Consider the following 16984-nt stretch of genomic DNA (forward strand, 5'->3'; position numbering starts at 1 on the left):
CTATAGTAACAAATCTCATAGAGTTGTTTTACATTGTTTAGGATGTTAACTAATTAATGCTTAACTGATTACAACAGAACGTATGAGCTTTTCTTTCAGTCCCTCCATGTTTTGCTTTTTCTCTGCCACTCCCATGCATCCTCTTTCCCTCTATTCCTAAGGGGTGAGCTCTGAACACTCATGGAAAGAAGAGTCTTTAACCTCCAAACTGTCTTTTTTCTCACTTTCTTGCTGCTGAAGGGTGGCCAGGCACGTGTTTCCAAGCAGGCTGGTTGGAGGGGGGTGGGGAAAGCCACCTCTGGGTTGAGATCAAATTTAGAATGTTTCAGCCCCTAAGGGGAATTTTTTGAAAGCTACAAGCAACTGAAAACAGACTTTACACTGTTAATGTTATTTGTGTATTTAAATTGTGGGACAGGAAAGGCTTTTGGGGTAAGAAATGTTGAAACAAGCTCCATGTTGCAAGAATCACAAGATGTATAACTGTAATTATCACGAGTACTTAAGCACTGTATATAAAAAGAAGTGAAAATACTCCCTAGAATTCCTCCTCCAGTGCCTTTGTGCTCCAGGACCCTGGGAGTCTTTCCCTCGTGTCTGAGCCCAGATGGCATGTGGAAACAGGACAGCCTCTGCTCCCTCTTCCAAGGGCACCCGGCTCTTTTCTGCACATTAGATGCATCAGGAAGGGAAAAGTTGGTTGGTGTTGTGCATTCAACGTATATCGCTCAGAAACTTCAGTCAAGTCCCCAAGGCCTAGAGTAACCCTTAGAACAAGAAGAGTAACCCTTAAAAAAAAGAAAAAAAAGTAAAAAAAAAAAAAAAAAAAAAAAAGTGATCCTCTTTACTATGAAGTTACAGCTTTCCATACTTTGAATTGAACTCATAAACTTCCAGTAGAAACTCACTAAGCCATCATGAAGTTGCAGTGTAGACTCTTCAGGTCTCTGGCCTATACTTACTGAATCAACCTGGGGGCTAATTCCAAGAGTGAAATTTTCCCCACTGTAGATAAAGATCAAAGGCTCCTTCTGAGCTTCAGAGAAGCACAGTTACGGTTTCTGTAACAACTCATAAGGAATGAAGTGGGTAGTGTCTCCTCTGGCCACTTCTGGATTCCCACACCAGGCTTATTTTCAGTGCTGGATGAACTGGGTGAATTTGGCAGCAGCGTGGGGCCTCAATCTGGGGATGTACATTCTCATGTCAACCCTGTGGTAAGGTTTTGTAAAAACCTCATCACGGCTTCAGTAAATAGAAGTTCTAAGGGCCCAGGTCTTGTGCAGCCAGAAGAAAAACTGTAGGAATATTTTACTATTTTAGAGATGTGATTGCATGTTGGCTGTTTTTTCTGTTCACTGTGGAAAGGAACGTGTGGAAAGGAAAAGAATGTTTGGAGAAGATAGAGGAGGGAGGCAAAGGGGAGAGAAGCAGTGATGACTCTTAAGCTGCTGGTGTGATTTGAAAGATCTGAAGTCCAATATCTTAGCTTTAGTATTCTCTTCTCAGTAGCAAACAGTGGGAAGCATTCACTGGGAAATCAGGGGAGGAGGAACCTGCGCCAAAAAAAAATCTTTGTTTGCACTCAGCCCCTCTGGAATGGTTTGAGCTCATGCTCCAGCTGCATGGTCCTAAGGGGAGATGGGGGAAAGGAATGTGGGATGGATTCAGAAACATTTAAGACCTTTCAGCAGATCTTTACACATCTTCCTGATGTGGTTTGCGGAAAATTTATAGTGCTTCTTTTTGAGGCTGTCCTTCTTGCATCACATACAGGATACAGAAAGAAAATGCTGTGTGCATTCTTGCAGTAGATAACCTTGCAATTGCAGTATTATTTTTCTTTTCCCGAGGTAAAGCAGGAATTCCATTAGATAAATCAGCCAACAACAAACACATGCAGGCCCCAAAAGACATTTATAAATATAAAAGAGAAGAAAGGATGTGATTTTTGATTCTCTTTTTTTGGTCCCTACTGCCTGTGTGCTCAAATTAGTGGTATTCTGATTTAAAACTACGCAGTTTATTGTGCTTATTAGTCAACACTACTGAACAGCACTCAGCTGCGGTGTTTGAAAAGCAGCCGTGCGGGACTGAGGCAGAGTAACGTGTGAGAGTTGAGTATGTTGGATCACGTTGAGAGGCGGTTGGAAGGCCTCATTCCCTTCGTTTTTTTTTTTTGTTTGTTTTTGCTTTTTGGAGGAAGGAAGAGGTGGGAATATGGCAAGGAGGCAGGTATGTGGAAAATATCAGGAGGCAAATGGGGGAAAATTGCACTTTGGCTGAAATGCGAAGTGCCGCAAACAATTCCTCAGTCTTTTGACTTTGCATGCTTTTGGCACTTATGTTTGCAATGGTCAGGACTGCGTTTTAACAAAATATCCATGAGTTTCCTGCAGAATTCACATCTCAGATGTTTTGTGCTGGTGGTTTGGAGATGTTTTTCCCTTAAAAGCACATAGAGCACTCTGTGTTTGTGATCAGGCTGTTGAGATGTCAGGGCTGATTACACTGCTATGTTCCCAAGTGAATAAATGCATCTCGTAAGGACTACCCTGTTGAGATCAACAAAGTAAGATGCTGGCATGGTTGCTTGCAAACTACTTAAAGGAAAAATGATAATAAAAAGCAGGATCTGAATGTAAGAAAGAAGAAATGGGAGAAACTTATTAGGTTTCATTCATTATCCATTCAACAGGACTGCAATATATATATATATATACACATACAAAATTATATTATACTTATTTAATATTTTATATTGCAGTGATTTCTTTTTTGTCAGTCCAGTTCCAGATGTGTGAAAAATTAGGTCTCCAATGCTTACTTCCTTTAAATTACAAAATTACACCTTTTTTTTTTTTTTCACTGTACTCTCACTCTTCTTCAGTTCTATTTTCAAGGCCTTCAGTGATATAAATTTTAGCCAGACTCTGTGGTTAAACTTTGTTTCCAAATAGTCAGAGTAATTTACATTCCATCTCTGAAAGTGACACTGAAGCTGGGAGCCAAAGTCTCACCAACATGAACGTGCCTTGGCTGCGAGCACGGCCTGGCTTTGGGTGCTGGGGTCACCCAGCAGGCTGCCTTTCCTCTGCCCGTGCACGTGTTTGCACAACACCAAGCACAATGCTTATCTAATTTAGAGCTAAGGCCCCAGCACAGGCGGGTCAAATTTCTTCTGACGTGGGTCTGTTGGTGTAAGAATGCTGTGTTTTGAGTCTCTGAAAGGCAAAAACTCTAATATCTATTGCTTTGCTTCCATGAGGGAATTTAGCGTGTTCGTGGTGACTGCAGCACAAAGGTGATGATTGCTTTGCTCAGAAGTGAGGCTGTGGAAGAACAGTATGCTGTGGGGAATCTGCTAGATTTGAAAAGTCCACTTCATAACATGGGGATTTTGTAGTTCTGATGAAATTTACTGAATGGAAATGTGTTTCAATGAAGCTGGAAATGAGCAAGCAAAATAAAGCATTTCCCTGGGTATTTGCAGTATGCTTTCCAGCATACACAATGGGTTGTGGTTATTATTTTTGCCTTGTCTTAATATTGGCAAAATTTTTCAAGATTTCTTTAAATAGAGGCAACGATGCATGCGGATTTTTCATAGGTGGTGTTTAATTTTTTTCCTGGACTTTTCAGAATAAATTAAGGCAGCTGTATGTAGTCTAAGTAGAATAGCATGATTTTAAAAAGGTATAATTTCACTTAACCTACAAAGTGTATAACTGCTTCTGCATAAAGTTTGCCATGTCACTCATTTTAACAAATATTTCGTAAAACATACATGTTTGAATTATTTAGCTTAGAGTCCCTTGGTCCTGACTTTATTAATTTCATTTTCAACTTTTAAACTCTCCCATTTCACTTTCTTCATGTTCCTTTTTCTTCTTACTGTTAGGCTGTTTCCTCTTTGTGTTCCATCTCACAGTTACTTGGTCTGCAGTTACTTGGTGTGAAGTAGGAGTTAAACACAGTGGCAAACCACATCTCTACTTTATAGGCTAGGTCAGACCCACCATGTTTCAGACACTGGCCATCATGTCAGAAGGGCTGGGCCATGCTAGGCAATAAAAATCGTTTTGTTAAACACCCAGAAATCAGAGTTTCAGTGAGTTCACTTGTGAAAATGTGTGATGGTAACTGTTGGGGCTATACTTATGGTCGTTTTTATGACAAATCCCTTTTGCTTTTACCAAGATGGATCCAAAGCCCATTAAAATCAAAGGAAAACAAAGACATACATGGATGATGCCCCTGGTGCTTGCAGCTAAGATGTTTTTGTGCTTATCTATCACTGGGTAGCAGAAAGCGCACGTGGTTATTGTGGCAATGAGTCCTTGGTGTCCCAAAAGGTCTGAAGTCCCGAGGCAGGTTCTCTGTGTGGGACAGACTCCTGTAGCCGTGTTCTGCAGAGGATCGTTTGGCAGAAACTCGCTCTGCTGTTTCGAGTGTTTTGTGTAGTCACTTTGGTCGGCCCAGCAATGGTAAAGCAGCCCCATGGTGGCTGGGCTGGCAGCAGAGCTCCTGCATGTGCTCACTGAGGGCTGCCAGGGCCCTGTGGGTGCTGCCGAGCACATCCCTGCCTGTGATGGCCAGTGCACCTCTGTGGTTCTGGGAAAGCACTTGTCTATAAAATGAGCTAAATGTAGGCAAGACCTATAATCTGTAAATAAAAGCGTAACACTTGGCATTAATGCTGCTGCTGAGTTCCAGTTTTAGATTTGACTCAGTTTTTAAGAAAGATGTAGAGCCAGAAGACAGACCCTCGTCTATAGAGGAAATAAAATCTCATTGCCCCTTTTCCTCAATGAAAACCACACAGTGGTGTTCAGCAAGGTTCCCAAAGTGTTTGAAGATCACCAGATAACCCTCTTGACCTGAAGAAGGGAGAGTGTCATGGAGAAAACAACAGTTAATGACCTGGGTGGGCTAATTACTGTGTGTGTTCACTGTTCTCCACTCCCTCTGTGACCTCCATTATCCTTCCTAAGTGCACTTTGGCTCTTCAGAGAGCCCCTTTCTCCCTCTTCAGAGTATTTTGCCCTTTCTTTCTTTTTGGTCATCTTCAAAGGACACCGCAATAGGAATGTGAGACCGGTGGGCTCTGAGGGGCGTAAGTGTATGGAAGATGTCTGAGGAATATGAAATTCAGGCTGAAATGTGAGCAAGGGAGTTCAAAATGTTCTACGCCCTCATATAAAGGCAGCTTATGGCCTGTCATGTTACACCTGGGAATGTAGTCTGTGATGGCTGATTCATAAGTTGGCGTGGGCTGTTCACTGGAAGGGTGACAGATCTGAGACCTCACTAACTGTTACAAATACTTCTAGTCAAGATTCAGCAGCTAGTGTGCCTCCTGCCCTTCAGGCTGCATTGCCTACAGGCTCTGCAGACATACTGTGTGAGACCTTAGCTCGCTCTTTTCTAACTGATCAGCTGCAGCTGCTTCACTGTCGACAGTTATGAGCAATAATATGTCTGCTTGTTTACAACATGTAAAAGCCTTTCTCTCCTGCAGTTGTCCTGCTCTTGGAAAAGGTTTAACCTGGCAGATGCTCTAAACCTGTAGCAAGGCAGCGGTGATGCATGCCATGTCTGGGCACCCCTGCTGTGCCTGCCTGCCCTTCAGACTTGTGACATGTAGTCACCACTGATACCAGTATTAACCTACATGCTGCAGATCTTATTGTCTGTGTCAGTGAGATCTTGTCTCCCCCTTTCTTGTAGGTAATAAGAGCCATCGAAGGCTTGGAAAACTTAGAGCATGAGCTGAGAATGGTGTGAAGGAATCACTTGTTGGTAGAAAGCAGATTTATAGCTGAATTTTTCCACTAATCCAAAACCCATCTGCTTGATTCCCTGTCCTGGGAACAGATTTCAGTGTGGTTAGTTCTGAAATACTGATCTAGTACTGAAATTCTGATCTAGTGCTAATGTTGAGTTTATTGAGAGATGTTTTGTACATATGGGAATACATGAAAACTTGTTGGGTGGGCTTTGTTCCTTTATATGCGGAGCTTTTGTTTTTCAAATTAAAAGCTTAAAGTTCTGTTGATAATTAGGGCAATATAAAATTCCAGCATATAAATATAAGCACCTTACAACAGTGCTTCAAGGGATGCTGCTGACTTGTCAGCAATTTGAATGCAAAAACAAAACAATTCAGACCAAATAGTTTGGCTGGCACTCAGATCAAATGGAGAGATGTTTTCCCTTTCTCGTTAAATCTGGCAGTAAGGACAGTCATTAATAGCTATTAAAGGCACTAAAGCTTGAAAACATTAGTCAGCTTCTTTCTCAGGAAGCCATAGTTGAGAGGAAATTGGGCTTTGGGATTCCTGCTTCCTGTCTGTTGAACCATGAAAGCGTGTGCCAAGTGTGTGACTCTTTGAGCGTCTAGGAGCTCTGAGCTGACAGCAAATGTGCCCAATGCACACCTTCTCTTGCTCTCTTCTGAGGCACCGATTGCATTTTAAATATGATGCTATTATTTCCAATGCACCTTTATTAAATGTACAGAAATCAAACGTGCCTAATTAAATCATTTGTAGGTCTGGTTCAGCAACCGCCGTGCTAGATGGAGGAAGCAGGCAGGAGCCAACCAACTGATGGCTTTTAACCACCTGATCCCAGGAGGGTTTCCACCCAGCGCCATGCCGACTCTGCCGACATACCAGCTCTCTGAGCCGTCCTATCAGCCCACCTCCATACCGCAAGGTACAGTAGCAAACAGGTACTTGGCTAGAGAGTGCTTCTGGGGGCTTCGTGTGTTCATCTACTGCACAAACAGTTTCTTCTCAAAATGTAGAAAAAAGGACACTGGCTACTTTAGGGACTGACTCGGTGATGACCTTGCAAGTCTGCTTATTTAAAATATATAAGGATTCTAATTTGTTTTGCTGCAAGAAAGAGCTGGTTCCATGTGAAGGGTGCTGTCTTCAGAGAAATAATAGCCTCATGCATTGCAGAGGTGTGGTGTGAAAGAGCAGCAGTTGTGTCCTGTCCTCTTTGTTGCTTTTGATGGCGATGCACTGAAACTTCAGTAAGTACTCCTAGCTTTTCCCAGTGGAAATAATCAGCTATTCAGACCATTGTTTTGCATCGGATAGTAGCAAGTTTCAGCATGGTAAAAATTTGTCATAACCTTACCAGAAATTCTGTGAATATTGGTAGACTGGAGCAAGGGAAACAGATCTTTAAATCTGGTCTTTACTAGATTTTGCTGTTAAGGAAAATCCTTACAGGAGAGATTGTATAAACCAAGTTACCATATCCTCCTTGATCTCTCTGTGAGATTTTTATGCTATCTGCTGTTGAATGTTGTTGCCAGATTATCTAGGTAATGGAATTTTTGAAAGCCCAGGACTTTTCCCATCCTTTGTTAGAAATTCTGCTGTGATTTGTAGTGAAACTGTGCTGTGACCAGAAAGGAGAAGGCTGTCTTCTAAACAAATTAAGCTTTTCTTTTATATGTAAGCTTATATGTGTGTACGTGCTTATGTATTATTATATACTAAAATACATTCATCTAAAATATATTTTTTCATATGTTATATATAATTTTGTGGTGTCAATTCTAAGCAATGCACTTGCTGAGAATTGTCTGAAAACTGTGAGTCTGTTTTGGCTTTTATGGTCTATTTAATAATGACGATTTCATGGAATTTTTATGTAATTTTACTGGCCAGCTAGATATCTAGCAATGTTGAAGGCTTACTATTCTATTTAATCAGTACTTCCATGCAGGTTCTGATGAAATGATATCAAATTGAGCTTCACATAATGAACTTATTACCTAGAAAAAGAGGAGGGAAATGATCAACGTGTTTCTTTTCCTTCCAGCCGTGTCTGATCCAAGCAGTACAGTCCATAGACCTCAGCCTCTCCCTCCAAGCACTGTACACCAAAGCAGCCTCCCTTCAAACCCAGAGAGCAGCTCTGCCTATTGCCTACCCAGCACCAGGCATGGATTTTCCAGCTATACAGACAGCTTTGTGCCTCCGTCCGGGCCCTCAAATCCCATGAACCCTGCCATTGGCAATGGCCTTTCACCTCAGGTCAGTCCTGTGTTTTCAGACAGAGGATTTGCTGTATACCAGAACCAAAGAGTCTATTCCCTCAGGCCACAGTATAATGAATTGCCAAATTTAAACCATAATGTATTCTTTATATAAGCCACATGATTTCAGTTTGCTAGTTTCCTTCTTTTTTTATTTTTTTCTTCCTACTGGCTGAATCAAGAGTCATAGCTTATATTTAATTTCAAGTGATTTATAAAGTAATCCTACAGGGTTTGTGTTTATATTCAGTTGTTAGGCACTGGTAAGGTACTGCTGTTTTCCTGAAGAACCAGTGCTAGGTACAGAAAGTAGGTCTTGTAGCTTTTGCGTGAATAAAATCTCTTTAAGATAACCTCACAAAGGTTGTAGCAGACACTACAGGAAAAGTGCTAGTGGTGCTAGGAGAGCTGTGAGGGCTGAGCACTGCACTTTGAGATGAGCTATAATCGAGTTATAAATACATAAATTAGGAGCATTACTGCTCTTCGGCAATGTATAAATGCATGACTGCCGTAATTGTTTTTCTAATTTGCATGAGCTCTTCTTAGGAAATCACGCTAATAAATTGCCTTGATAATTGAGTGTCAGAAGGTTGGTTAAATTTTCCTACATGAGGCATCTGTCTGAAGCTGACATTATTAGTTAAACTTGAATAGACGGTAGTTTATTTTATTAGCTAGAGCTTTGCCCAGGTGCTCAGAAAGAGATGTCCACTAAATTCTGAGAAGTCACAAAGAGGATGCAATCTATAATTACAATCAGGAATCTCTTCAGGGCTGAAAGTGAGAGTTTTAACGGCTTTATCTGCTTTCCACCCTTTTTTCCTCGAAGTGGTTAGAAAAACAGAGAGAAGCTCAGAATGACACAAATGAAAAGTGAAAAGACAATTATACTCAATTACACACTAATCACCGACTATCACCACTGCCTAAGCAGGGAGAGGGCATTCTAATAGGCAGAAAATGAGATTTTAATGGCACAAAGGGTGGCCAAAATAACGACTGGTATATCTTTGCCTCCTTCGTTTTCTTCAACTTGTGGTTTGCATCTTGGGAGTACAGTTCCTGGTTCCTGTGCAACGGTGATAACTCTGTGCAGCTGAAAAGTTCAAAGGCACTGGAGTTGAAAAGAATGAATAACAAAGGCAATGAAATAAACATTTTTGCCCAAAGGCAAAAGTTCATAAACCCTTTTTTGTAACAGTAAATGTAATTAAGTTTCACAGATTCCTATAGCATAGAGTGGAGTACAAAACTTTATGGCTTGAAACCTCGAGAAAAAAATACCAACAGAAAAAACAAACGGATGTACTTCCAACAAGACTTGAATGGATTTTGTTCTAAAGAATTCCCATTTCTAAATGCAATCTTCAACAAAAGCCACGACTTTTTAAAAATGGTTGGTTTCACAGTGTTCAAGGCTTCCACAGTTTGGATATAAATATCTTCTAGGATTGAGCGTTAATCCATCAAAGGTAGTTGTTAGTGTCAGTTTAAATGTATGTTGGTTCTGGCTATGGAAAATGTGATCTTTTTTTTCTTTCACAAAGCTTTTATTGTCTGTGACACTGAAGTTGAGCACAACAGTAAAGAAATCTTGTGATGTCTGGGCAAAGTGGAACAAAACAGTGAGGCCAGGCTTCCTCCCCCCCCAAAGTCTTGCTGATTTGAGGTTTGATATAATCAAAAGGAGATTCTGGAGCAGATTAGACTTCTTTTAATCAGTTGCTGGGCTTCTTTACACCCAGCTCTGTCTTTATGCTATGAAACTTCTGCTGTTCTTTGATTTTCTGCTCTAAAACTTTTTCTGCCCTGGTCTTTAGAACTGTAGTCTTTATTCTGCACCTTTACCAACAAGTTTAGAAGGAGGCGGATCATTCAGAAATTGATGCTATGTGTTCATCACTGAATGTCCACAGGTGATCGCTTATATTCACTTAGATGTTAAACAGCTTCTTGACAATGGAATGATGAACCTGACTGGCTGATAAATATCTTTCCTTCACCTTACAGCAAACAAACAAACAAAAAAGCAGCCCTAAAATGCTCACGTATTGTTACCAATAGCACCTCTGAAACAGTTTTGGGGCCTAAGTGATAACAGAGACACCTTGGGATTAAATGACATACGCAGGGTTTGTGTCTCTGCAGCTATTCTGCCTTCTTCGTTGCATAAAACTGTTCATTATGTGAAACAACTGTGATTCCAGAGAAACAATGATTGTGCTTTACGCCTGAAGGATGAGACCAAGATATTGATCACATCAGTGCTATGCTACTGAGTGCAAGATGTGTTTCAATTGGTTTTGGGGGGTCCCAGAGGATCCCCTTGCTGGGCTTCCTTGGGACCTGTGCACCACAGGTGTCTGAGTGTAGCCAGGAAGTTTCAAGCCAGTTCTGCACTGGTGATTTTATTAAGAAAGAAACAGGAATTTTGCTGCTGAGTGGGCACATTGCAGAGCCCTCTGTGTGTGTGGAATTTAGATTTAGAGAAAGGATCTTTTTGCTAGCTGGTGGATTTTTGACCACAGTAAGTCTGGGTATGTGAGCAATTAAATCATGTTTCCACCCATCAGTGTGTCTCTCAGAAAAGCACTTTGGATATACTGTGGATGAGTGAATTTACAGCGACTTCAGTGGGAGGGAGAAGGTGGGGCCTTTGTCTGAACCCAAATCATCTTTTGTGAGTGAAAAATAAAACCCTCAGAATTTGCAGAACAAAATCTAATATTAAGATTCATAGGATTCAAGTCTTACCAGACTTAAACCTCCTCTTCCCTTCAACTTCAGTTTGTTCCAATTGAGGGTCTGACATGCAGACCTCTGGGGATGCTTTATTTGCTGTGCGGGATGTTTCCTTTCTAACTTTGTTCTTGAGTATGATGGACTGACATGTTGTTCAAGGCAAGCATTAGGTGAAGCACAGAAGAAAAGGGGAAATGACTGGGGTGCTGTAACTTTATTTTTATCACTTCAGCCATGAACTTGGAAGTTAGAGGATTGTACATCTTGCTCAGTTTTAAGAAGCAGAACTTAATGTAGCTGTCTTGCAGGACGGTAGTTTACTGGGAAATAAAACGGTATTCTTGTTCATAAGAATGAGAGAATAGGAAGGATCCCACCTGGTTAACATTCAGCCCTTTATTACATCGTAGCAGGATCTGCAGATCCCCTCTGGATGATGGATGGCTCTCATTGTGCATCTGGTTTCTTTGCTACCACCTGGCTGTGGTGAGAACCTGGCCTGCAGACCTGTCGAAGATAGGCTTCTGTGGGAATAAACTAGTGATGGATGTCTTGGGGAACTGATAGCTAGGAGTGTCCTTGTTTGTATCAAATAGAGAAACAACCAAGCCACAAGCACTCCATCTCAGCCAGCGCTCTATAAATATAATGGCAGAACAGAGATTATTAGTGTGTAATATATGTAAATCACATATTTTTTATGTTTTCTATGCCTATTATGCAGCTTCTTGGCTTTCATGCATACATTTCTGGGGATATTGTATTTCCTTTTCAAATTAGGTTCCAGTTGCTTAGTGCATTTTCTTTTAACAAAAATTGGTTAACTCGGAATTGTTAGGGAGCAGCATATCTGTAGGTGAATGTGTGTGTACAGGAGCTGAGCGTGCCTCTGAACTGCCATAGCACTTTCTGAGTCCGACATTAACAATCACCCCTGGTTCTCTGGCTGTAAAGCAGAAGACGGACTGCCATAACATTTGTCTTGCAAGAGCTGCAGGTGTTTGGCCTTACAAGAGAGCAGATTGTTTTTAAGACAGGATTTCAATATTTTGAACTGCTTCATTTAAGACAAGGAAAAGGTCTTTTCCGGTGTACATGGGCATCCCTTGACCTTGTCATGTGCTTTTTATTAATGTCAAAGCAGCACAGTTTGCCCTACACAGTTTGCAGGTTTGGAAGCGTGCTGTTTCTGGCTGCTCTTAGGTTCAGAGTGAGCAGCAACACTGTGCTCACATTGCTGCCCATGAGGCTACTTGCTTCCTGCAGTTACCTTTTAGGTAAATTTTTAACAGAGAAAGAACAAACGTGTGCAACCTGTGCCCTGCTGGATATGAGATTTTCTTTTCCTCCTTGCCCTCTAGAAAACTTCTAAGCTCTACTTTTTCTTTTTCCTTTGTTGTCTTTATCTATAACTGAGCCTAACTAGTAGCTTTAAAGACTGTATTTTCTAAATGGAAAGAAGATTGAATGTTGAATGTGCAGAAGATCACAGTATTTTTGAAAATACTTCGCAGTTCTCATGCAATTACCTGGAGCTCAAGACTAATCTTGATAAGAAAATTCCAAGCGTTTCTGTGAACAGTAGTAAAATCGGCAGCTGTTTCAGGGTTTCTTTCTTGTACTGTCAAAACATTTCACTGCCTGAGTTTAAGAATGAACCTGTAACTTCTCCTGATGAGATAGATCCTAGGTAACTGGGTTAGTCTTTGTGAGCATTGGTTTTCATTAACCTGAGGTGCAGACCTGGCGGCAGCTGTCGAATCAGTTAGATATATTCATACTGTCCTGTTAACTCTGCTAAAGATAACGTTCTGTTAAAGAATCAACTTGAATTTCCTTATTAACAGGGCAGGAAGAAAAAACAGGTGTTAATTCATTATGCCTTTTGCAACACCTTCTACTTCCTATGCAGCTGAAAACATGCTTTTTAGTTCTATGTTCCTTACCAATCAGAACTCGTGATGCTTGTCACTGTGGTGTTGGCTTTAAGAACTCTTTACTTAATGAACAAGAACAGGTCACGGATTTCTTTGTGGGGAAGAAACTTAATTCACGTGATACAATTTTAATGAGAGCGATTTTATTTTATTTTTAGTAACAATAAATACATTGGATTTAAGATTAGATGAAAGAATGAAAAAGTTCAGTCAATGGGATTATTTCTATTTCTGGAATATGAGATCAACATATGAGATTCAATAGTTCCATAATTGTTACCTTGCAAAAATAATAACGTCATTTTGTAAATATTGTAATTATGAATATAAAATATATAAACATATTCATTATATGCATAAATTATACTTATTAGTACAACTACAACAGTAAACTGGTGACCTTACATTTTCAATGTCCAGCACAGCTTCCTTCCCCGGGCGTTTTTCCAATTTCACCTTCCCCTTGCCAGAACGTTTTCAAGGGCAGAATGCAGCCTTCCAAACCAGGTCTGTTCTTCCTGCTCAGAAATCTGAAGGGGCAGGGAAGGGAAAACAGCAACAGAACTCTGGACTCTGCTGAAAATGTAAGAGTAAAGGAACACAGTATGTGTGAAACTTATCAGTAAGTACTGTGATTTTTGATCACGGTTTATTTTCCACACTACAGCCGTCAAACTGCAGCAGATTTAGAGTTCAGTGTTCGAGGTTTTCTTTCTGAAGGTGCCTTTGTGTAGGCACTGTAAGAAGATAATGCTTATCCAGAAGCTTTGACAGTTCTTAAATTAATAGGTTTTGAAGCAGTTTATGATTGTGACTGCTAGATGTTTCTCTGCTCTTACACCTGGCTGCTGTTCCATGATGAATCCTCTTCAGGTAAAAAATCTCTTTCAAAAATGAAGCCTGAGTTTTTCCTACCCCTAACAACTCCCATTTAAAACAAACACAGTCTGTTTATTTGCCTCGGAGTTTAAAACACAAACAAAAATGTTTTAGCATAAAGCATTTTCCTGATATATAATAATTTTAAAATTTTTGAACAAATCTGTGGTAATTTCACATCTTTTTTTTTTTTTTTTTTTTTTTTTTTTTTTAACAGACATCACAAGAAACAAAATAAGCCTTATTTTTGTACTCTGTGATATTGAAAGTTTTAGAATTCCCACAAGACTGACTCAGCTGTTTCCACAATAATTTGTATCACTTACAATATACACAAGATGACTGTTTAACTGCACTGCAGCTCTTAAAGTAGTGTTTTGCATTTGCTGCACATAGACTTTAAATTTGAACCACTTAAGAGAAAGTATGATTTACTTCTTCATGTGACTTGCATGCATTGGTGAACTTTTAATTCTTTAATGAATTTACAGAATAAAAATGTCTACAGGAATGTAAGTACTCGGATATTTATTCAGTTAATGGCTGGTACATGAATGAGGGCTTTGTTATGAGTAATCACTTAACTATCACTTAACTATGCTCTGTGTTTTAGATTTCCAAAGGAGGATACTAAAAATATGACAGTGTGATTCGGTGAAAAGCCTGTATTGCAGTGGGGATCAGAAAGAGCAAAATTTAATCCATAGCAAAGTTGCTCTAGGAAGCAATGCCTCTGTCTTCAAATGTGTAGGGCTCAGTTTGCTTCAAAATTTCCAACCCCTCAAGAGAGAACTGCCTGATTTTTTGGTTTGTTTTTGCCAGGATATCAGTAACAGTAATCATTTCCTTGTACAAGGAAGACTGAGTGCTGAGTCAGAATGCTAAGAGGCTCAGTCTTGCCTAGTCAAAATAGCAAAATGCTTGTGTTTGTCCTGGTGATGGTTTAAACCTGGCATTAGAGCCCTAGCATAGACACTAATGGAAGCTTCATGAATAAACCCTTCCTTACAGGTTGGATTACTTCAGCAATGTTTGTTTGTCATCTTTTTTACATTTATGGATAATATTTCTTTTAACTATTTGGCAGGGATTTTGTAGCAACTTCCCCTTGGTTGATCCAGCCGTGTAAGACCATGTAATAGCTGTAATAGGGCCAAACGGAGTTCCGTGAGAATCTTGCTGTAAAAGCTTCACAGATCACATCCCCAGGCCTTCTGACAATGACAAAATTAACTAGTGTTTGAATTTAAAAGAAAAGGAAAACAAAATGTTTTTTGTTTGTCTAGCTTCCAGAAAGCAGAACCGTGTGTTCTAGTTGTGAAGGGAAGGCCTGTGCGAGTCCAGCTGCCTCCAGTCTTTCTGATGATGGCTGGATTGTCTCTGTTGTGTTTTGGGTTGAGCAGTAGGTGAGAGAAGACTTTACAGGGAAAGGAAAATCTAACCCTGTGCTATGAACAACTCTAAGTAATATTGCCATATTGAACAATCTAAACTCACAAGCCAGTACCTACAGTCCCTAAGACTGCCTAACAATTTTGAGATATTAAGTATTTATACTTAACTGCATTAAAAATATATAAATAATATATGATAGAAAACTGAACATATATTCACCTTCGGGCCTTCTATTTTGCCTTTTCAGTCTTAACATTTTTGAAGCTTCTCCATGCAACAAGATCTAGAGAATTTCTCTTAATTATTTTGATAGAATTACCTAGTGCTGTGAGTCCACGATCTAGTGCCTGAAAATAGGCACTAGTTTACAGACAAACGGGGGTAATGTTGTGGACATCAGTAATCTCCTGTAGTTAAAAATATAATTCTTGTAGGATCAAGTTATCCTCTCAGTTGTCCTAAATGGTAACACCACTGCACCTTCTCTGATTTCAGTGTAGCTACCACTGATGTCTACTGGTGTGAAATCAGTATGAGGCCTCATTTGATTCAAGTACACAGAAGGTCAGATCATCGGATCTTCAAAGTTGATATATTTGCTCCTATTTTTATTAACCAAGTGTTTGGTTCCAAGTGCTTGCCAGTTGGCACAGAATTCTTACTCTTGGGTTTCTTCACGTATCCAGCAGAAATATTCATGTTTAAGAAATGAGTCAGAAATGCAGCTCTGTGATCCTATAGGTATAGATCCATGTAGCTAGTTAATTTTATACAATCTACTAAAATCTGCCATTATAGTGCATTAGGGCTAACATTTTTATGTGCTTTACAGTGCAGTATTTTGTTTGTGAGAGATTTTTCTGCAGTGAAAAGAGTTAACAGCAGGTAATGCCATTCATCTCAGAAGGAGTTTGAAATTTGCAGTGTTTGTGATGAATGAGGGTATCTGACCCACATCTGTTTTACATTAGAATGGAACATTGCCCTGACATCGTTAGGAGCATTTGTCAAGATTCCCTGGACAGAGCTTCTGTAAATTACATGCTGCAAATGTGTCAGGGTCAGATAAGAGGATATCATTAACTCCACTAAAGTTTACTCGTGATTCTGTCAGTTCAACTTAATACGTTAACTGCCAACAATTTTCCTTGAGCTGTTTCATTAAATCTTTCATTCACAGGAGGGGGAAAAAATGTATCACTGTACCCAAAAAATACTGCACATGTTCTTTTCTCATAAATCATATTAATTGCAGACATGGTCACAAAGCATATTAAATGCAGGCATGCGTAAATGAATTAAAACATATGAGAATTTTATTGTGCTTATGGTAGGTCCTACATCCTTAGATATCAACCACATTAATGGGCATAGTGCTTCATTTAAATGGAATGAGCTTTTCTCACTTTAACGGACTTTATTTCGTTAATGATAGCAGTATTTTCTACCAGCTGATAGTGGACCAGATGTTGTGTACGTGGCGTTGAAGCTTTCATCACTCGATTTCTCTTCCTCCTGGATCATAACTTTACCCAGTGATGCTGTGTCAACTCCAACAGCTAGAGACTTGTTCCAATGAATGTTTCGGATGTTTGGGATGTGCTCCATGAAAACTTTTGTAGAGTTGACTTGTTACCATTCATAGTGTTCTTTTTGATATTCCTAAATACACCTTCATTTTCTGCTAACAGAATACACAAATAACTTTATTAATTATATATGCTGTCTTTTATTGTGTAAACTCAAAGGCTACAGATCAACATTTTTTGCTTCTAAGGAAAACAAAACATGTGATGTAAACCAGCCTGAATTTTTGCATTCATAGGAGTTATTTTCCAAAATAAATGGAACAATTACAGCAGCATTTGGTTCTCAATGTTAGACCTGCCCTTGATTTTTCTTCTTTTAATTTCTTTGAGATCCAGATTGGTGAGGGTGACAATTACTACTTCAATTTTCCCCAATT

At 39.7% G+C, this 16984-nt stretch overlaps 1 protein-coding gene across 2 annotated transcripts in view; it reads left to right on the forward strand.

The window, feature by feature from the left end:
* The window catches only part of PAX3 (paired box 3), a 63848-nt gene that overhangs the window by 41468 nt on the left and 5396 nt on the right, over positions 1-16984 (forward strand). For both annotated transcript variants that reach the window (XM_042878588.1, XM_042878589.1), the window contains exons 6-7: positions 6555-6720; positions 7846-8060. In XM_042878588.1, the coding sequence (XP_042734522.1) occupies positions 6555-6720; positions 7846-8060 (381 nt within the window). The remainder of the gene's footprint in view (positions 1-6554; positions 6721-7845; positions 8061-16984) is intronic.

This window comes from Lagopus leucura, unplaced genomic scaffold (genome assembly GCF_019238085.1).
Source record: "Lagopus leucura isolate 7727_CA_CO unplaced genomic scaffold, USGS_WTPT01 Super-Scaffold_100021, whole genome shotgun sequence".
NCBI lineage: Eukaryota > Metazoa > Chordata > Aves > Galliformes > Phasianidae > Lagopus > Lagopus leucura.